Consider the following 23,542-nt stretch of genomic DNA (forward strand, 5'->3'; position numbering starts at 1 on the left):
ATGCTCTCCAATAACTCTGTCAGAGCCTGCGGCACGAAATGCAGCGTCCCGTGCAATGGGACGTTAGTACGGGTAAAAGTACTGAGCATGTGAGGCTGGAATCAATAACATAAGTAGGACGGAGATATAATGAGAACAGACGTAACCTGCCATCTGAGAACGTACCACATACAATGCATGAGTTAAAAAATCATACTATATATAGTATCATCATTATAACGTACCCGGCCTTTTCAGAACTCGGTTTGTAACGTACCCGGCCCTTTCGGGACTCGGTGTGTAACGCACCCAGCCTTTTCGGGATTCGGTGTGTAACGTACCCGGCCCTTTTGGGGATCGGTGTGTAACGAACCCGGCCCTTTCGGGACTCAGTGTAACGTACCTGGCCCTTTCGGGACTCGGTATGTAATACCAACTGATCAGTGTTTGCATAATAGGTGACGTTCCCGGTCGATTATAGCGCGGCTCAGTGTAGTAAAATAGTGCGCGCACACACACACACACGCACACACACACACCCGCACACACACACACACACATATATACATATACACATAGACACACAATGCATAATGAGCCAATGAAGTAACAACGGACTTTCAGAGTGACATAAGGTCGGTAACCTCCGAACAATTGATGGAATTTGTGTCAGATCAAAGAAATAACTTAATGAAGATAGACATGATAACATTTCCAAAATCATCAAATAATTAAGGCATTAAAATTGGAAATACAAAGCATAGGAGTGGAGTGAATTTGTTATGGAACGTTCATGTTCATATTCTAGTTGGATTCGTGCCAAAAAAAAAGAGAAACGAACACCTTACATACCTTATTCACCAAGCTTCCACTCAAGGAATCCTTTACCCTGATGCTCGCCATTCACCCTGTCACGACCCAGCTAGGGGCCGCGACGGGTACCTGGGGCTAGCCACCGAGCACCACTCACTCTACCACTCATCTTACTCACTTAAGGCCCTTTTATCAACTTCACACACGAATTATAGGAAAAACATATTTTAGATAGAAATATAAATGCTTTATATACATTTTCCTCTCGGCCATCAAAATAATATATACATATAATAACATCTTGTGAGACCATCTAACCCACACTGCGTATCTACGAGCCTCTACTGACAGACTGTATATATATATAGACGGAACAAGACTCCGTCGTGCCCAAAATATGCATATATACGAAAAGGAGAATCACAAGCACCTTCGAACAATGGAGTGCTCTCAATCAGCTGACAGCTACTATGGATCTGGATCAAGCTCACCTCCCTGTCTACCTGTGGGCATAAACACAGCGTCGAAAGAAAACAGACGTCAGTACGAATATTGTACTGAGTATGAGAGGCATAAACAATGAAGGAAGACAACAATAATATAATGAGAACATCAATATGAAACATCTGGATCTGAATGACAATCATAAGAGAAGTAATGCATGCTGTCTTACTCATACTCATCATCATATCATATATGCATAATATGTAAGCTGCCCGTCCATATTGGAACGGTGTGATAATCAATAACAATAGCCAGCGTCCAGGCCTCCCGCGTCCGGGGTACCATCTCATGCCGCCCACTAGTGGTGTCTGCCCATGCCATCTGGCCATGGTGTATACGTGTAACTGCCCGCCGTGGCGGTGAATGCCCGGCCAAATAGGCGCGGTGTAATATTAATATAATCATACATGCATAAGGTTCAAGATCAACTATACTTTATTGGGGTGACGTAAGGTCGTGATCCCCCAATTGTATTATGGAGCAATTATCGACATTCTGCCTCACCTTGAAGGAAGTAGCACATAAGGCGAGTGTAAGCAATAAATAACATCTCTATCATTATGGTATCATAGTATTATATCTCTTATCTTATATAGACATTTGTAGATATAGGCTTTTTAGCTTTCTTCGGAATACATGAACTCATGAAGAGGAAAGGAATTTATGCTATAGGATTCATGCCATTAGAAGGAAAGGACTAGCCTCACATACCTTTGTCGTTTAGCTAGGCTATCGTCCACTTGATCTCCTTCGATATCACGTCACTACCTTCACGAGAGAATTCGAATTAGTATTAGATAATCGACTATAAAAACGTGTCGTTATTTCTAAGGACAATTGGGTAGCGTTTCCTTTGTTTCTACTACTTTTCTCATGTCTCGTTTCAACTCCCAAACACTTACAATAGCACTTACAATATCGTATGCACAATCGTCATATATGTACCTTAAGCAAAATCCACCATTTTCTCCAATTTCTCCACCTTTAGTGGTTTTAGCTCATCATCGTAATTTCGCATACTTCACACCTACTCCATGATCTATACGTCATTTATAACGTATTCATAATCATAGCACACCAACATCCATGATCCAGCCTAGCTATCACCCAATTATGACATTATTCACTCAGTAATGGTCCATTTTATATGTCTTGCTACAATTCAAGTGTCTTAGCTTTCCAATACTTTAAACAACATGATTAAGTCATGAAACTTACCTTAGATGATGGTGGAATAAGTCTAGAGTGGAATTCCTTCCTCTTTCACCAAACCCTACTTCACCTCCATTGAGATTTCTTGGTTTGGACGAACTTCACTTGAGTTTCATACACTTGGCTTCATGGATTTAATGTTGTTGATCTTGATGTTCCTTTGATTCTCTTGGATGAAGTGTTTGGAGAATATTCTAGAGTGTTCTTGAATAGTGGAGATGAGAAATGAAATAAAATGAGCTTAGGGTCCCTTTTTAATAACTCAAAATCAGATTTTTTATTGAACAACAGTCGGGGTGTACAGTGGTCATAAACCACAGTTTATGGACCGTATACTAGTTTACGGGCCGTATAACGTGGTCGTATTTAAGCATATAAAAAACAGAAAGGTTTGCTAAAGGTCATGATGGTTTACGGCCATAGTTTACGGGCCGTATTTCAGTTTACGGTCCGTAAACTGGGTCGTATTTTATCATTTAAGCTTTGGACAGAAAGTTGAAATTTTTGGAACGTTGGAGGACGATGGCAGTATACGGGCCGTAAATCACTTTACGGGCCGTATTCTGTTTTACGACCACTGGCTGAATTGAAATTCTACAACTTTCTTATTTTCAAAAACTTCATGAATCGTCATTCCCTACTTAGTAAAACGTCGCACACTCATGCCCTTCGTTGGTCTATTCATTGTACAAGTACGGGGACTTTTCTGAGGTGTAACATTCTTCCCCCCTTTTTGGAACATTCGTCCTCGAATGTTAAGTCAGCGGGGATTCTAGGAAAATTTCGCCAGAGTTTCTTCTGTAATCTGGCACTACCAACCTGTCACAGCAGCCCACAATATCATCGCCTCATAGGGCTACATCACAATATCAACACATCTATGGCTACACACGACCAAGAACATAAAAAGTAAGCATACATACCTTATAATCGCGGCGTATCATCATGAACCTCTTCTGGAGATTGGAATAAATGCGGATATTTGGCTTTCATATTCTCCTCCGCTTCCCAACTCATTTCTTCCCTGTTGTTGTTTCGCCATAGAACCTTGACTGAAATGACTTCTTTATTTCGAAGTCTTCGTACCTGCCTATCTAAAATGGCAACAGGCACTTCTTCATATGCTAGTTGTTCTGTCACTTGGACATCATCAACCGGAACTATTCTTGTAGGGTCTCCAATACACTTGTGGAGCATCGATACATGAAAAACTGGGTGCACTGACTCAAGCTCTGAAGGTAAGTCCAATTTGTAGGCTACACGACCCACCTTACGGATAATTTTATAAGGTCCAATATATCGTGGGCTCAACTTCCCCTTTTTGCCGAATCTCATTACCCGTTTCATTGGCGATACTTTCAAGAATACCCAATCATTGACCTGAAATTCCAAGTCTCGTCGGTGGTTGTCCACATAGGACTTTTGACGACTCTGGGCTGTTAACAGTCGGTCTCGAATGATTTTGACTTTTTCGACCGCTTGTTGAATCAAGTCGGGGCCTATTAATTGTGCCTCTCCCGTTTCAAACCAATCCAATCGGGGATCTGCATTTCCTTCCATACAAAGCTTCATATGGAGCCATTTGAATACCGGAATGGTAGCTATTGTTGTAGGCAAATTCAATAAGAGGTAAATGCTCATCCCAACTACCGCCAAAATCCAACACATATGCTCGTAGCATATCCTCCAAAGTCTGAATAGTGCGTTCGGCTTGTCCATCGGTCTGTGGATGAAATGCCATGCTAAGCTTAACTTGAGTACCTAGACTTTCTTGAAAATACTTCCAAAACTTGGCTGTAAACTGTGCCCCTCTGTCTGTAATAATGGCTAGTGGAATTCCATGGAGTCGCACAATTTCCTTTAAATACAACCTGGCATAATCTTCTGCCGAATACGTGGTTCTAACTGGGAGGAAATGAGCTGCTTTTGTGAGTCTGTCCACGATCACCCATATAGAATCATATTTCCCCCGTGAACGGGGTAATCCCACAATAAAATCCATATTAATGATTTCCCACTTCCACGTAGGAATTTCCATTGCTTGCAATAAGCCCCCTGGCTTCTGATGTTCTGCTTTCACTTGCTGGCAATTTAAGCATTGGGCTACAAATTCTGCTATGTCTCGTTTAATGCCATCCCACTAATATAGCAATTTGAGATCATGATACATCTTGGTTGCACCTGGATGAATAGAGTACCGAGAATAGTGTGCTTCCTCTAGAATCCGTTGGCGTAATTCTGCTACATCCGGCACACATAGCCTGCCTCGATATCTAAGGACTCCATCTACGGAGGCTTCGAATGGAGACTTCTCTTTTTCACGAGAGATGAAACTGTGGATCTTCATATTGCCGTTCCTTCACTTCTATGACACATTTGTGGATCTTCATATTGCTGTTCTTTCACTTCTATATTCAAAGATGAAACTGTGGGATCATTGATGCTAATTCCTGCATCACCCGAATCCATTACACGTACTCCAAGATTAGCTAGTTGGTGGAGCTCATGAACCATCTCTTTCTTTTTCGGAGGGATTTCACATAGACTGCCCATTAATCGGCGGCTGAGCGCGTCGGCTACTACGTTTGCTTTTCCGGGATGGTACAAAATATTCACGTCATAGTCTTTCAACAATTCTAACCACCGCCTCTGCCGCAGGTTCAACTCCTTCTGCTTAAAAATAAGTTGGAGGCCTTTGTGATCCGTATAGATGTCAACGTGCACACCATACAAATAATTTCTCCATATCTTCAACGCATGAATAACCGCGGCCAATTCGAGATCATGAGTTGGATAATTCTGTTCATGTCTCCGCAACTGTCTCGAAGCATATGCAATAACCTTCCCATGTTGCATTAATACACATCCTAGTCCCACACCGGAGGCATCACAATACACGACATAGCCATCCGGCCCTTCGGGAAGTGTTAACACTGGAGCTGAAGTCAATCTGTCTTTCAACTCTTGAAAACTACGCTCGCAAGCGTCATTCCACTGAAATTTCGCCGACTTCTGGGTTAGCTTCGTCAATGGAGCTGAAATAGATGAAAAGCCCTCTACGAATCTTCTATAATAGCCTGCTAAACCCAGAAAACTACGAACTTCCGTAGGCGTTGTAGGCCTTGGCCAAGTCTTCACAGCTTCAATTTTCTGAGTGTCGACTCGGACGCCATCACCTGAAATAACATGGCCTAGAAATGTCACATAATTCAGCCAAAACTCGCACTTTGAAAATTTCGCATATAATTCCCGAGCTCGAAGAATGCCAAGAACAATTCTCAAATGATCTGCATGCTCCGATTCTGTGCGAGAATATACCAGAATATCATCAATAAACACTATCACAAACACGTCCAAGAGTGGCCTGAACACATTGTTCATTATATTCATGAACACTGCCGGAGCGTTAGTCAACCCAAACGACATCACTCGGAATTTATAGTGGCCATATCTCGTCCTGAAAGCTGTTTTGGGAATGTCCGCTTCTCTAACTCTCACCTGATGATAACCCGATCGCAAATCTATTTTAGAAAACCATTTGGCACCTTGCAATTGATCGAATAAGTCATCAATCCTTGGAAGAGGATATTTGTTCTTCACCGTCACCTCGTTCAACTGCCTGTAATCGATACACATTCGTAGAGAACCGTCTTTCTTCCTTACGAACAATACCGGTGCTCCCCACGGTGATGAACTAGGCCTAATGATACCCTTCTCGAGTAAGTCTTTCAACTGCGCCTTTAGCTCTTTCAATTTTTCCGGAGCCGTTCGATAAGGAGGAATAGAAATAGGCTGGGTGTCCGACAACACATCGATGGCAAAATCAATCTCTCTTTCTGGAGGAAGACCTGGAAGTTCGTCTGGAAACACATCTGGGAATTCATTCACTACCGGAACTGATTGAAAGTAGGTGGCTCTGCCTCGGTATCATGAACTCGAACTAGATGGTAAATGTAGCCCTTGGATATCATCTTCCTTGCCTTAAGGTAGGAAATAAACCTACCTTTTGGAGAAGCTGTATTACCTTTCCACTCAAGCACGGGCTCTCCCGGGAATTGAAATCGAACCATCTTCGTCCGACAATCGACATTAGCATAGCACGAGGCCAACCAATCCATACCCATAATTACGTCAAAATCAAGCATTTCCAGCTCAATCAAATCAGCTTTTGTTCGGCGATCACATATGACAACTACATAACTTTTGTACACTTTCCTCGCAATTACCGGATCACCAACCGTAAGGAATACCTCAAAAGGTCTAATTGGCTCGGGTTTCGCCCCGATACAGTCAGCAACATACGGAGTAACATAAGATAAGGTAGAACCCAGATCGATCAAAGCATATACAGCACGGGAAAATATAGTTAATGTACCTGGGACGACATCTGGGGAAGACTTAAGATCCTATCACCCGGCTAAAGCATATGCGCGGGGCTGAACGACACCTGAAGTAGATGCTCCCCCTCTGCCTCTACCTCTACTTGCTGAATTCTGAGGAATCTGTGATGTCGGGCGTACCGAAGAAGAACCCGCTGCTGAACTTGTGGGCTGAGTCCCGGCTCTATCTCTTACTGAGGGAAAATCTCTCATCATATGGCCAACGTGACCGCAGGCATAGCAGGCGTCCGAACCTTGACGACACTGTCCGGAATGTAGTCTACCGCACTGGCTGCACCGCGGTACTGGGGTCCCCTCTGACTAAAATCCCCTCTGGATTGAAAATCCAAGGCCCTCGAACTCTGGCCCTGTCCTGACCGGAAAGAATGGTCAAACCTCCTATCTGGAAATCTGGAAGACGCACTAGTCGCTGACTGGCCTAAATGCCTAGAATACGTTTGTCTCGGTCCCCCTCTATACTCACTGCTGGCTCCCATAGATCTAGCCCTCTTGCCTTGTCTCCTGTCAGTATCACGATCACTTCTTTGCGGTGGCTGTCGTCCCTCTAAATTCTGAGCATGGGCTTGTATACGGGAAATGTCCATCCCGTCCTGCAATGAGGCTGTCAAGCAATCTTTGAATAAATGTAGTCCCAGACCACTCACAAACCTGTGCACTCGATCCCCCATGTCGGCCACCATAGTCGGGGCATACCTGGCCAAAGAATTAAATTGCAAGTTATATTCCCGAGCACTCATGCTTCCTTGCTTTAGATTCAAGAACCTGTCCGCTCTAGCTCGGCGGACCTCGGGTGGCAAATAATGACGAATAAAAGCATCCACAAATTCTTGCCAAACCGGAGGAGGCGCGTTCTCTCCCCTTGATGCTACCCAGTTGTTGTACTATAATACCACCACATCTCGGAGTCTATAAGAAGCCAACTCCACGGATTCGGTCTCGGAGGCATGAATAATCTTTAAGGTCCTCAGCATTTCATCAATGAAGTTTTGTGGATCTTCATCCGGTTTCGACCCAAAGAACTCCAGAGGATTTAAGGTCATAAAATCACGAGCTCTTGTGCTAGCTGAACGATCACTCGGGCCCGCATTCTGTCGTTGTGCCTGGGCGGCAACCAATTGGGTCAATAAATGTATGGCCTCAGTCACTTGTTGACCCGAAGCACCCGCTGGAGGAATTGGAACCAAGGCTCCTCCTTGCTCTTCTATATTGGGCGGGGACTCATTTTGTGATTCGCCCTCTTCTACATTCATCAGAGGCTCTCTTTCCGCCCGTGTTTTTGTCGTAGCTTTGCCCTTCTGTGCAGCTGTAGCTTTTCCCTTTGGCGGCATTCTGAAATCATAACACACTTTTAGAAAGAATGGGATCTTATACATGGCTCTATCGCACGATCTCATAGAAGAAAGATGGTCATTTTCCAAAATGCCCTGTAGCCTCTTGTTTATTAGCGTGGCGCGCAACACACCTTAAACCAGACTCTACTAGATACGGCTCGTAGACACTTCCTAGGACGAACTGCTCTGATACCACTTTTGTCACGACCCAGCTAGGGGCCGCGACAGGTACCCGGGGCTAGCCACCGAGCACCACTCACTCTACCACTCATCTTACTCACTTAAGGCCCTTTTATCAACTTCATACACGAATTATAGGAAAAACATATTTTAGATAGAAATATAAATGCTTTATATACAGTTGCCTCTCGACCATCAAAATAATATATATATATATATATATATATATAATAACATCTTGTGAGACCATCTAACCCACACTGCGTATCTACGAGCCTCTACTGACAGACTGTATATATATAGACGGAACAAGACTCCGTCGTGCCCAAAATATGCATATATACAGAAAGGAGAATCACAAGCGCCTCTGAACAATAGAGTGCTCTCAATCAGCTGACAGCTACTATGGATCTGGATCAAGCTCACCTCCCTGTCTACCTGTGGGCATAAACACAGCGTCGAAAGAAAACAGACGTCAGTACGAATATTGTACTGAGTATGAGAGGCATAAACAATGAAGGAAGACAACAATAATATAATGAGAACATCAATATGAAACATCTGGATCTGAATGAAAATCATAAGAGAAGTAATGCATGCTGTCTTACTCATACTCATCATCATATCATATATGCATAATATGTAAGCTGCCCGTCCATAGTGGAACGGTGTGATAATCAATAACAATAGCCTGCGTCCAGGCCTCCCGCGTCCGGGGTACCATCTCATGCTGCCCACTAGTGGTGTCTGCCCATGCCATCTGGCCATGGTGTATACGTGTAGCTGCCCGCCATGGCGGTGAATGCCCGGCCAAATAGGCGCGGTGTAATAGTAATATAATCATACATGCATAAGGTTCAAGATCAACTATACTTCATCGGGGTGACGTAAGGTCGTGATCCCCCGATTGTATTATGGAGCAATTATCGACATTCTTCCTCACCTTGAAGGAAGTAGCACATAAGGTGAGTGTAAGCAATAAATAACATCTCTATCATTATGGCATCATAGTATTATTGTTAGGATATACTATTAACCATGCGTTTAGATATAGTATTTTCTTATGGAACAATTGTTTATTTACTTATTGATTAAATTCAATAAAATGTTAAATTAAATAGATCAATTTGTCATATATATGTTTTCTCAACTTATATAGTAGATGATTTAGTGTATAGAGTTTAAGCTTGTACACAGAAGATTAAATTACCGGTTCTTATAAGTTAAAAGTTATAGTTCACAATCGTAGAATGAAATTTGGACAAACCATCAGAATTATTGTAGCACGAGTTTAAATGTAATTTATCTTAATTATGAGAATGGTGTAGTTCTAGCTTCTCGTGCTAGTGCGTTTTGAATGCATTGAACAGGACCAAGCAGAGATAGATGTTTTAGACTGACTGGCAGAAACATATTCTCTAAACTATTAAATGTACTTATATTCCTAATCTTGATATAACTATTACGAGCTGTATATATTAATTGTCATTTTGATTTATTAAAAGGTGAGATCCTGAGATGGATCAATATGCTTGGTAGATTGGATGATAATAATATATATTGGTGAAATAATAAGTTAGTTGATGGAATCCATGTCTCGGTATAGAGATTGATGACACACCTTTTTGAGAAAACTTATAAGTTTGCATGTGTAAACCCGGCCGGTGGATTTATGAATCCGACACATGAAATAAGCTAAGGAGTGCTCTAAAGGAAATTAATCATTGAATTAAATTCGTCAGTAATTTAATTTATTGATTAGTGTCTGTAATCTTAACATGGGGAATTATATAAGTGTTTAATGAGGAATTTTGAAATATAAATGGAGGAGTGCAATTACGAATTTCTAGTGGAATGATTTGTAATTTATTATGGTAAGAATAATTCAAATCTGATTTTTGAATTATTTCTATAATAGGGAGCCTCAGTAATTAATTTCATGGTCCCTGCTGTGCCCATATTTAATTAGGACTCAGAATCCTGTTTCTTGGGGAAAAGGGAAAAAAACATTTTTTTTTGTCCTAATTTTGGACTGGGTAAAAACGTGGAAAACCCTATATATATTTGGGGTCCTCCTAACCTAAAAGTGGATTTTTTCATAAAACAATACTTGCCCACCCAAGTATTGAGAGAGTTCGGCTGTTATTTTGGGATCACTGCAGAAGACCACAGAACTGGAGTCGGACTTGCTGAAGGATACTTGTTCACGCTTTGAGAGGTATTTCTCAAGTTAACTTTCAGTATATTTGTAAATTCCACATGCTCGTGTTTGCTATCTATTATTCATGTAAGCAGTATGATTAAGGAATCGTTTCCGCTGTGTATATTTTCCAACAATTGGCATCAAGAGCCACGCTTGCATCTATATAGATAACATGCTGTTTTTTCATAGGTTTAATCTCTTTCATGTATGTTTCTGAAATTGCAAACCATGCTGTTTTTTTTTAAACGAGTACTGATTATTATGAAAAGCATATTTCAAAACTTGTTCTTTATTCTTGATTCATGTACATTAGTACTCTAATTATGGTATGTGATAAGAATTAGTGAACAGAAATTTTGAAACCAAATCCTAACTTTGCTGAAAACGATTTTTTCGATCTGGTAATTAGTGAACAGAGTCTCAAACAAATGTTTGGTTACCAGGGGCGCTCAGCTAAGCAAACTTCCATGAGAGATCTTATGAACACGAAGATGGCTGAAGGTACCCCAGTGAGAGATCATGTTCTAAAAATGATAAAGCTTTTGAATGAACCAGAGGTCTTGGGGGCTGAAATTGACAATGATACCCAGGTTGAGATGATATTGCAGTCTCTGCCAGACAGTTTTCAACAATTTCGCCTAAACTATAATATGAACAAGATGAGTTTATCTTTGGCGCAACTGTTGAATGAGCTGCAGGCGACAGAGGCAATTGTCAAACAACAAGCACCAGTTGTGGCACTCAAAATTGAGAAAGGTTCTACTTCTAAACTGAAAGGTGGACAGAAGAAGAAAAAAGCTCAAAATACTAAGGTAGTTGCAGGTCCAACTGGAGGCGTGAAAAAGCCTAAGGGCAAGTGTTTTCATTGCAAGCAATCAGGCCATTGGAAGGCGCAGTGTCCGGTTTTTCTGGCCAAGCTGAAAAACAAGCCAGGTAACTCATTTTCACTTGTCGTTGAAACATTTTTAGCGGTTGTTTCTACCACGTCATGGTGTGTAGATTCAGGAGCCACTGATCACATCTGCAATACTTTGCAGGGGTTTCAGGAAACACGCAAGCTGATTAGAGGAGAAGTTAACATTTTTCAAGCGGATGGTTCAGCAGCTCCAGCTTTAGCATTAGGAAATATTAGAATTTTGTTTGGTAGTGGTAGAATTTTAATTTTGAGAGACGCATTATATGCACCTGCTGTTAGAAGAAATTTGATTTCAGTTTCTAGAGCTTTAAGAGATGGTTATGATGTTAATTTTTCTGATAATGGTTGCGTTATTAGTTATAATAAACGTTTTATCTCTGCTGGTACATTGATTGATGGTCTTTTTATTATTAGTGTTTCCCCAGAACTGTAGCATCCTATAGAACTGAATAATGTTAACCTTTCGAATAAAAGAAAACGTTCTTCGGAATATAATGAGACTTATTTGTGGCACTTACGTCTATGTCATATAAATCTAGCTAGGATTTCGAGGTTGGTTCGAGATGGACCTTTAGGTTCATTAAAAGTAGAGCCACTTCCAACATGCGAATCTTGTTTAGAAGGAAAAATGACTAAGAGACCCTTCCCTCAAAAGGAAATAGAGCCAATGATAAATTAGAGTTAATTCATTCTGATTTGTGTGGCCCAATGAACGTGCAAGCAAGAGGTGGTTATGAGTATTTCGTGACTTTCATTGATGATTACTCGAAATATGGATATATTTACTTGATGCGTTGTAAGTCTGAATGCTTTGAGAAATTTAAAGAGTTTAAGATAGAAACGGAGAAACGTCATGAAAAATATATCAAGTCATTGCGATCTGATCGTGGTGGCGAATACCTCTCCATAGAGTTCATTAGGTACTTATCAGAACAAGGAATTACATCTCAATTATCTGCACCTAGAACGCCACAACAGAATGGTGTAGCAGAAACAAGAAATAAGACTCTTTTAGAAATGGTTAGATCTATGATGAGTTACTCCGATTTGCCTCTTCGTTTTGGGGATATACACTAGAAACCGCGAATTATATTTTGAACTTGGTTCCTTCTAAGTCTGTACCTATGACACCCATGGAACTGTGGACTGGGCATAAACCTAGTTTAAAACATGTTCAGATTTGGGGATGTCCAGCACATGTGCTGAAAGGGAAGGCAGAAAAATTAGAAGCAAGAACAGAAGTATGTGTTTTTATTGGATACCCTAAAGGAACGAAAGGTGGGTTGTTTTACAATCCTAAAGAAAAGAAGGTCGTTGTAAGTACCAATGCCAAGTTTCTAGAAAAGGATTTTTTAACAAACCACATTCCAGAAGCAAACTAGTTTTACGGGAATTAAGCAAAGAGATAACAAATCAATCTACTAATAATAATGACAACCAAATCCAAACCCCTGATGTTAGAATTGACATACCATTTCATTTTAGTAGTGGGAGAGATGTAAATAGACATACAGTTCCACGAGTACAAGTTCCTGACAATCTGTTGCATCAAGATAATGGGAGTGGTACTGAGCAGATTGCACTAGAGGAAGAAGTCATTGGTATCCCTCCACCGCAAGGCGGTGAGGATAACATAGAGACTCTAAATCCTATAAATGATGTGGTTCAATCACAAGATCATAGTAGTGCAGCCGTCCCTGTACCTGTACCTATCCCTGCACCTGGACCTGTAGTTTCTAGTCGTAGTGGGAGAGTGATAAGAAAACCATCTCGGTATGCACTCTTGGGAGAGTCTTTTGATCGAATCCCTGAAGAGTTGAATACCGAGCCCGTCAATTACGACGAAGCACTACAGGATAAAGATGCAGAAAAATGGATTGTTGCTATGAAATCAGAAATGGAGTCCATGTATTCTAATCAAGTCTGAGATCTCGTAGAACCACCTGTATATGGAGTTAAACCCATTGGATGCAAGTGGATCTATAAGAAAAAGAGAGGAGTAGACGAAAAAGTGAAAACTTATAAAGCTAGGCTTGTTGCAAAAGGGTTTACTCAGAAAGAAGGGATCGATTATGAGGAAACTTTTTCGCCAGTAGCCATGCTTAAGTCTATTAGAATCCTCTTATCCATTGCTGCACACTATGATTATGAGATTTTGCAAATGGATGTCAAGACAGCCTTCCTTAATGGAAGCCTTGATGAAACCATCTTTATGCGGCAACCAGACGGTTTCATAGAAAAAGGAAAAGAACACATGTTGTGCAAGCTTAAAAGATCCATTTATGGATTAAAGCAAGCTTCTAGAGCATGGAACACTTGTTTTGACATTGCTGTTAAGACTTTCGGTTTTGAGCAATGTCTTGATGAGTCATGTGTGTACAAAAAGTGGAATGGGGATAAAGTTGTGTTTTTGGTATTATATGTAGATGACATCTTGCTCATAGGAAATAATGTGGGCTTGTTGAATTCAGTTAAGGAATGGTTGTCCACTAATTTTGATATGAAGGATTTGGGAGAAGCTGCTCACATCCTTGGGATCAAGGTCTTGCGTGATCGCAAGAAAAGGATGTTAGGCTTATCTCAAGCTCTTTACATTGATACAATTCTTACCAGGTTCAACATGCATGATTCCAAGAAAGGATTTCTTCCTTTTAGACATGGAATCTCTCTATATAAGGATCAATGTCTTAAGACAGATGAAGAGATAGAAAGTATGAAGGCGGTTCCTTATGCATCAGCTGTGGGAAGCCTCATGTATGCTATGTTGTGCACTAGACCCGACATCTGTTTTGCCGTAGGCATGGTCAGCATATTTCAGTCTAATCCTGGACGAGAACATTGGACTGCAGTTAAGCATATAATTAAGTACCTGAAAAGGACTAGGGATTACATGCTAATCTACCATTCGAATGAGTTGGTGCCGATAGGGTACACAGACTCAGATTTCCAGTCTGACAATGACTCTAGAAAGTCGACCTCAGGAAGTGTGTTTACCTTGGGAGGCGCAGCCGTTATTTGGAGAAGCATCAAGCAAACTTGTGTTGCTGATTCCACCATGGAAGCCGAGTATGTGGATGCCTCTGAGGCAGTCAAGGAGGCAGTATGGCTTAGAAGCTTCCTAAAAGACTTGGCGGTTGTCCCTTCGATTGAAGCACCTCTTATAATCTATTGTGATAATAGTGGAGCAGTTGCAAATTCAAAGGAACCACGAAGCCATAAGAAAGCAAAACACATCGAGTGTAAGTACCATTTGATTCGAGATATAGTGCAGAGAGGAGACGTGGTAGTTGCAAAGATTGCTTCAGAGAACAACCTGGAAGACCCTTTTACAAAAGCCTTACCACAAAAGCCTTTTGATAGGCATGTAGAAGGATTGAGTGTTAGAGTTGTAGACGCATGGTTATGAGTCTAAGTGGGAGATTGTTAGGATATACTATTAACCATGCGTTTAGATATAGTATTTTGTTATGGAACAATTGTTTATTTACTTATTGATTAAATTCAATAAAATGTTAAATTAAATACATCAATTTGTCATATATATGTGTTCTCAACTTATATAGTAGATGATTTAGTGTATAGAGTTTAAGCTTGTACACAAAAGATTAAATCACCGGTTCTTATAAGTTAAAAGTTATAGTTCACAATCGTAGATGGAAATTTGGACAAACCATCACAATTATTGTAGCACGAGATTAAATGTAATTTATCTTAATTATGAGAATGGTGTAGTTCTAGCTTCTCGTGCTAGTGTGTTTTGAATGCATTGAACAGGACCAAGCAGAGATAGATGTTTTAGACTGACTGGGAGAAACATATTCTCTAAACTATTAAATGTACTTATATTCCTAATCTTGATATAACTATTACGAGCTGTATATATTAATTGTCATTTTGATTTATTAAAAGGTGAGATCCTGAGATGGATCAATATGCTCGGTAGATTGGATGATAATAATATATATTGGTGAAATAATAAGTTAGTTGATGGAATCCATGTCTCGGTATAGAGATTGATGACACACCTTTTTGAGAAAACTTATAAGTTTTCATGTGTAAACCCGGCCGGTGGAATTATGAATCCGACACATGAAATATGTTAAGGAGTGCTCTAAAGGAAATTAATCATTGAATTAAATTCGTCAGTAATTTAATTTATTGATTAGTGTCTGTAATCTTAACATGGGGAATTATATAAGTGTTTAATGAGGAATTTTGAAATATAAATGGAGGAGTGCAATTATGAATTTCTAGTGGAATGATTTGTAATTTATTATGGTAAGAATAATTCAAATCTAATTTTTGAATTATTTCTATAATAGGGAGCCTCAGTAATTAATTCCGTGGTCCCTGCTGTGCCCATATTTAATTAGGACTCAGAATCCTGTTTCTTGGGGAAAAAGGAAGAAAAACGTTTTTTTGTCCTAATTTTGGACTGGGTAAAAACGTGGAAAACCCTATATATATTTGGGGTCCTCCTAACCTAAAAGTGGATTTTTTCATAAAACAATACTTGCCCACCCAAGTATTGAGAGAGTTCGGCTGTTATTTTGGGATCACTGCAGAAGACCGCAGAACTGGAGTCGGACTTGCTGAAGGATATTTGTTCAAGCTTTGAGAGGTATTTCTCAAGTTAACTTTTAGTATATTTGTAAATTCCACATGCTCGTGTTTGCTATCTGTTATTCATGTAAGCAGTATGATTAAGGAATCGCTTCCGCTGTGTATATTTTCCAACAATTATATCTCTTATCTTATATAGACATTTGTAGATATAGTCTTTTTAGCTTTCTTCGGAATACATGAACTCATGAAGAGGAAAGGAATTTATGCTATAGGATTCATGCCATTAGAAGGAATGGACTAGTCTCACATACCTTTGTCGTTTAGCTAGGCTATCGTCCACTTGATCTCCTTCGATATCACGTCGCTACCTTCACGAGAGAATTCGAATGAGTATTAGTTAATCGCCTATAAAAACTTGTCGTTATTTCTAAGGACAATTGGGCAGCGTTTCCTTTGTTTCTACTACTTTTCTCATGTCTCGTTTCAACTCCCAAACACTTACAACAGCACTTACAATATCGTATCCACAATCGTCATATATGTACCTTAAGCAAAATCCACCATTTTCTCCAATTTCTCCACCTTTAGTGGTTTTAGCTCATCATCGTAATTTCGCATACTTCACACCTACTCCATGGTCTATACGTCATTTATAACGTATTCATAATCATAGCACACCAACATTCATGATCCAGCCTAGCTATCCCCCAATTATGGCACTATTCACTCAGTAATGGTCCATTTTCTATGTCTTGCTACAATTCAAGTGTCTTAGCTTTCCAATACTTTAAACAACATGATAAAGTCATGAAACTTACCTTAGATGATGGTGGAATAAGTCTAGAGTGGAATTGCTTCCTCTTTCACCAAACCCTACTTCACCTCCTTTGAGATTTCTTGGTTTGGATGAACTTCACTTGAGTTTCATACACTTGGCTTCATGGATTTAATGTTGTTGATCTTGATGTTCCTTTGATTCTCTTGGATGAAGTGTTTGGAGAATATTCTAGAGTGTTCTTGAATAGTGGAGAAGAGAAATGAAATAAAATGAGCTTAGGGTCCCTTTTTAATAACTCAAAATCTGATTTTTTAATGAACAACAGTCGGGGTGTACAGTGCTCGTAAACCATAGTTTACGGACCGTATACTAGTTTACGGGCCGTATAACGTGGTTGTATTTAAGCATATCAAAAACAGAAAGGTTTGCTGAAGGTCATGATGGTTTACGGTCATAGTTTACGGGCCGTATTTCAATTTACGGTCCGTAAACTGGGTCGTATTTTACCATTTAAGCTTTGGACATAAATTTAAAAAATTTGGAACGTTGGAGGACGATGGCAGTATATGGTCCGTAAATCACTTTACGGGTCGTATTCTGTTTTACGACCACTGGCTGAATTGAAATTCTACAACTTTCTTATTTCCAAAAACTTCATGAATCGTCATTCCCTACTTAGTAAAACGTCGCACACTCATGCCCTTCGTTGGTCTATTCATTGTACATGTACGGGGACTTTTCTGAGGTGTAACACACCCGAACCTATATAATGAGAAATACATTTTTAATCATACCTTCCTATCCAGTTATTCGTACTAGTTATCGCAGACTAATTTGGGTTACAAAAATTTGGGCAGCATTTTCCCTATATTATCTACTTCCTCCAACTGCCAAAACAACTCCCAACAATACTAACAACATCAAAAACAATATCATCAAGATCCTACATTATAAATATGTAAAATTCCATCCAAAACTATCTTCAAACCCCAATCCACAAGCCAACAATACCAACCCAACAAACTATAACTCTTATTCTCGTAAATGTTCTTAACTCAATGTTAATAAACAGAGATTCATACCTTACCTTTACTAGAATAAGAAGATCTTCAATATTTGCTTTCAAACCAAGACAACTCCAACACAAAAAAAAAGTATAATCCCGGCTATACGTTACCCGGACCTCGATTAGTATTCCGTCACTTGAAATTATTCAAAATCTTCACTTTTGTGTTGCATATGAGCTCTCATATGTTTGCTAAGCTTTCTAGAATATTTTAGCAAATTATTATGGAGGAAAATGGGGGTTTTAACCCTTGTATAGTGAATTAGAGTCGGTTAGCACCGACTCTAAAATCCTTCTGTGCGTTCGCGCAGAGTTAGTCAGTGCTACTCTGCACGCTCGCGCCACCTGTTGGCGCGTTCGCACAGCGTTAAGCTCTATACTGGTAGTCCGTCTTAAAATGCTCATAATTCTCTATTCCGATGTCGGATCGACTCTTGGTTTGTTGCGTTAGAAACTATACTTCCCAAACTTCAATTTAGGCTTTCGTTTTACTCCAAAACTCCTCATATACTAAAAGATATCCTTTCCTCAAATAGGGACAAAATTGCCCCTCAAAGTTTCTCTAAAATTCAACAAACTTAATTTCCTTGATTCACTTGCTCTCCGATCCTTCCGTAGCTTATTTTATGAACTTAAACCCTCATAAACATAAGATAAGCGCATGTAATCTCATGTATCATTAGAAATAACTCCAATGTCCATATTTAAAACAACCAACACCTATGGATTTCAACATACAAAACTACGGGGTGTAACATTCTCCCCCCTTTTAGAAATATTCGTCCTTGAATGTTGGAATACTTAAGGTATAATCATACATTTCAAATTCTACGAAACTTTAGTAAAGTATCTTTTGCAATTGGAGCATTGCTAATTTCCTACCTACCCCAACTTCCAATTGATATGTTTACCGTGCTTAACGACACATAAACGTGTAATAATTAGAATAGGTTTTGCCATCACATTGACTCTCAAGGGGTTAAATATGACTTTTACCTTATAATTGAATTGCGGGTAAAGCAGAATCTTGCAAGGATTCCTGCGAAATAGTATCATCTGTGGCAGGGAATAAATGGGGATACTTGGACTTTATTTCTGCTTCAGCTTCCACGTCATCTTTTCCTTATCTTTACTCTTCCATAGAACCTTTACTGAAGCCACCTCTTTGTTTCTGAGTCTGCGGACTTGTCTGTCGAGAATAGCAATTAGTTCTTCCTCGTATGTCAGATTTCTTGTAACCTATATGTCGTTAACTGGTACGATTCTGGAGGGATCTCCAATACCTTTTCTCAACATGGATACATGAAAAACTGAATGTACTGCTTGTAGTTCTAATGGTAACTCCAGTTCATAAGCTACCTGGGCTACCTTCCGGACGATCCTATAAGGTTCGATATATCGGGGATTGAGCTTCCCTTTCTTAGCAAATCGTATCACGCTCTTCATATGTGATATTTTCATAAACACCTAATTACCTACCTAAAACTCCAATTCTCGTCGTCGTACATATGCATAAGATTTCTGGCGATTCTGAGCTGTGCGTAACCGTTCCTGAATAAGCTTTACCTTTTCAATAGCCTGATGAACAAGATTTGGCCCGAATACGTTTGCTTCTCTGACTTCAAACCATCTAGCAGGAGACCTACACTTCCTGCCATATAAAGCCTCATACGGAGCCCTTTTGATATTGGCATGATAGCTGTTGTTATAAGCAAACTCTATTAGAGGCAAATGATCATCCCAACTTCCTTGGAAATCGTATACAGGCTCGTAACATATCTTTCAAAGTCTGAATGGTCCGCTCAGCTTGCCCGTCTGGCTGCGGATGGAAAGCCGTACTAAGGTTTACTCGAGTACTAAGACTTTCCTAAAAAGACTTCCAGAACTTTGCCGTGAACTGAGCGCCTCTGTCAGAAATAATAGACATAGGAATGCTGTGAAGATGCACAATATCCTTAAGATACAATTTAGCATAGTCTTCAGCAGCATAGGTAGTCCTTACAGGCAAGAAACAGTCTGATTTGGTTAACCTATCAACGATCACCTAAATAGAATCGATTTGCAATGAGAACGGGGCAATCCCGTAATGAAATCCATGTTAATCACTCCCTATTTCCACGCGTGGATCTCCATTTCTTGTAATAAGCCACTATGTTTCTTGTATTCGATCTGTACTTGCTGGAAAGTGGGGCATCGAGCTACAAAGTTAGCAATATCTTTCTTCATACCATTCCACCAATAAAAGCCCTTGAGGTCATGATACACCTTGGTCGATCCGGGATGAATTGAATACCGGGAGTAATAAAATTCTGACATAATCCTGTCTCGAAGCTCAATTACATTTGGAACGCACAAACAACCTCGATATTTGAGAAAACCATCGGAATCCTGTTGAAAGGCTGAGATCCGATTTTGTTGCACTCCTTCCTTAATGCTAGCTAAAACTGGATCTTCATTATGTTGAGTCTTTACATCCGAGGCAAGAGTCAATTGGGATATATTCTGTGAGGTAATCCCAGTGTCTTCTAAATTTGGCAGGCGAACTCCCAGATTTGCCAAGCGGTAAAGCTCTCTGGTCATTTCTAATTTTACAACTGGCATATACAATAGGCTACCTATTGATTTACGACTTAGAGCATCAGCTACAACATTAGCTTTGCCAGAGTGGTATAAAATCTCCGCATTGTAGTCCTTGAGCAATTCGAGCCACCTTCGTTGCCTCAAGTTCAGTTCCTTTTTCTTGAATATATATTGAAGCCTTTTATGGTCTGTATAGACAGCAACATGGACTCCATATAAGTAATGCCGCCATATCTTCAGTGCGTGAATCACTGCGGCCAATACCAGATCACGGGTTGGATAATTTTGCTCATGTTTTCGTAACTGTCGGGAGGCATAAGCGATCACCTTACCATTTTGGATCAGTACACACCCCAATCCTATGCGTGACGCATCGCCGTATACAGTGTAATCCTCGATGCCTTCCGAAAGGGTAAGAACCAGAGCGGATGTCAACTTATCTTTCAATTTCTGGAAACTCCGCTCGCACGCTTCTGACCATTGAAACTTGCCCCCCCCCCCCCCCCCCCCCTCTTCTGAGTTAATTTTGTAAGGGGAGCTACTATAGAAGAAAATCCCTCCACAACTCTCCGATAATATCCAGCAAGACCTAAGAAACTTTGAACTTCCGAAGTAGTTGTTGGTCGGGGCTAGTACTTAACGGCTTCGATCTTCCGACCATCAACTTTAATACCTTCATCGGACACAATATATAGCCCAGAAAAGCTTCTGAGGTTATCCAAAATTCACATTTGGAAAATTTGGCATACATCCTTTGATCCCGCAATGTTTGCAACACCTGTCGGAGGTGATCAGCATGTTCTGTCTCCGAACGAGAATATACCAAGATATTGTCAATGAATACTATAACAAAAACATCCAAGAAGGGCCAAAATAATGTGTTCATTCATGCCATAAATGCCGCAAGAGCATTTGTCAATCCGAAAGACATAACTAAGAATTCGAAATGCCCATATCTCGTTTGGAAAGCTTTTTTTGGAATGTCTTCCCCTTTTACTCATAGTTGATGATACCCTGACCTTAAGTCAATCTTCGAAAAGAATTTGACACCCTATAGCTGGTCGAACAAATCATCAATTCTAGGCAACGAATATTGTTCCTTGATAGTCACCTTATTCAATAGCCGATAGTCAATACACATTCTTAGTGAGCCATCTTTCTTGCGCACAAATAATACTGTTGCTCCCCACGGAGACGTGCTGGGCCTGATGAAGCCCTTATTCACCAAGTCCTGCAATTGCACCTTTAATTCCCACAGTCCAGTAGGGGACATACGATAAGGGGTAATAAAGATGGGTTCAGATTCAGGATACACATCAATAGCAAATTCAGTTTCCCTTTCGGGAGGGAGGCCTGGTAATTTATCGGGGAATACATCCTGAAATTCATTGACTACAGGAACAGATTGGAAAGTTGGCGGTTCGGCTTCAGCACTCCTAACTCGAACCAAATGATAAATATAGCCTTTGGAAATCATTTTCCATGCCTTAAGGTAGGAAATAAACCTACCTTTTGGAGCCGGAGTATTACCCTTCCATTTGAGAACCGACTCACCCGGAAATTGAAATTCACAGTTTATGACCAACATTCAACATTGGCATAACAAGAGGCTAGCCATTCCATACCCATAATAGCATCAAAATCTACCATTTCTAATTTCACTAAATCAGCAAAAGTCTCACGACCAGATATTGTAATCACACACTTACGATAAATTTGTCTCGCAACAACAGGTTCCCCAACCGAAGTAGAAACTAAGAAAGGCTTGGGCAAAGATTCAGGCTTAATACCAAACATTTCAGTATTAAAAGGAGTGATATAAGATAGGGTGGAACCTGGGTCAATCAACACATAAACATCATAGGAACAAATGGATAAAATACCTGTCACAACATCTGGGGAAGACTCAAGATCCTGCCGCCCTGTAAGTGCATAAATACGGTTTTGGCTGCTGCCGGAACTAGAAACCTGACCTCTTCCCCTACCTCTACCGACTGGAACTAAAGAAGAATCTTGCCTAGGAGGGCGAACATAAGATGAAAAGCGTGCGATCGAGCCGTCGAATGAGTCGGGCCTCCTCGACCGTGAGATGGACAGTTTCCCATAACATGACAAGGCTGCCCACAAGAATAACGCACCCTCATACCTTGGCGGTACTGGCTAAAGTGGCCCTTACCGCACTGATCACAACGGTGCAGTGGGCAGTGGGGGCCTCTCCTGGCTAGATTCTCCCTTATAAAAAGGGGTTGGTGCCCTCGAACTCTAACTCGATCCAGAATAAGTGGGTCGATCATAACGTTGCCTCTGGAACCGGGAAGGTGCACTAACTATTGAAGAAGCTGATATTCTATAAGAATAGGCCTATAACCTTCCTGATAAGCACCGAAATAACTTGCGGATCTGGCCCGCTTATAACGGCCCCTATTCGGGTCTTGCTCAGTCTGCTGTTGGCATTCAAGGTCCTCTAAATTCTGAGCATACGCCTGGATACGAGCAATATCCATCCCATCTTGTAATGAAGCCATCATACAATCCTTAATCAAGTGAGTTCCAAGTCTAGTCACGAAACGGTGTACCCTGTCTTCTATTTCAGCTACCATCATCAGAGCATATCAAGCCAAGGAGTTAAACTTCAAACTATATTCTCGGACGCTCATATTGTTCAAGGCGAAGCATTAGAAACTCATCAGCCCTAGCCCCGTGAACCTCAGCGGGCAGATAATGATACAAAAGGCCCTGGTGAATTCGGACCATATTGCTGGAGGTGCATTCTGCCCTCTCAACTGTTGCCAGGACTCATACCATACTACAGCCATATCCTACAGTCTATAAAAAGCTAGCTCCACTGACTCTGTATCGGAAGCATACATTACCCTCAAGGCACGGCCCATTCGATCCATAAAGTTCTAAGGGTTATCCTTTGGGTTTGTCCCCGTGAACAACGGAGGGTCCAAAGTAAGAAAATCACGCACACGGGAACTAATAGCCCTATCTGGAAGGCCAGCCTGCCGCTG

The 23,542-nt window shown here is 40.6% G+C and overlaps 1 protein-coding gene across 1 annotated transcript; it reads right to left on the bottom strand.

Annotated features, from left to right (window-relative positions):
• Nucleotides 1-19,037: 19,037 nt before the first annotated feature.
• LOC132607922 (uncharacterized) lies at nucleotides 19,038-22,325 on the bottom strand. The gene is made up of 6 exons (XM_060322003.1): nucleotides 22,176-22,325; nucleotides 21,706-21,906; nucleotides 20,242-20,687; nucleotides 19,835-19,978; nucleotides 19,515-19,647; nucleotides 19,038-19,187 (listed from the first exon to the last, which is right to left on the bottom strand). Exons 1-6 carry the CDS (start codon nucleotides 22,323-22,325, stop codon nucleotides 19,038-19,040), a joined length of 1,224 nt encoding a protein of 407 aa, XP_060177986.1.
• Nucleotides 22,326-23,542: the final 1,217 nt, after the last annotated feature.

Source organism: Lycium barbarum, chromosome 8 (genome assembly GCF_019175385.1).
Source record: "Lycium barbarum isolate Lr01 chromosome 8, ASM1917538v2, whole genome shotgun sequence".
In the NCBI taxonomy this organism is placed as follows: domain Eukaryota; kingdom Viridiplantae; phylum Streptophyta; class Magnoliopsida; order Solanales; family Solanaceae; genus Lycium; species Lycium barbarum.

Bases quoted from the DNA above. Each gene is read 5' to 3' on its own strand.
- LOC132607922 (XM_060322003.1), bottom strand. From the start codon at position 22,325: ATGTTTGGTATTAAGCCTGAATCTTTGCCCAAGCCTTTCTTAGTTTCT. The intron at 20,688-21,705 runs GTATTATTTGTG...TATATATTCAAG, and splicing joins CGTCTCCGTGGGGAGCAACA to AAAAAGGAACTGAACTTGAG. The intron at 19,979-20,241 runs GTATTCAATTCA...GATCGTTGATAG, and splicing joins TCAGAATTTTATTACTCCCG to GTTAACCAAATCAGACTGTT.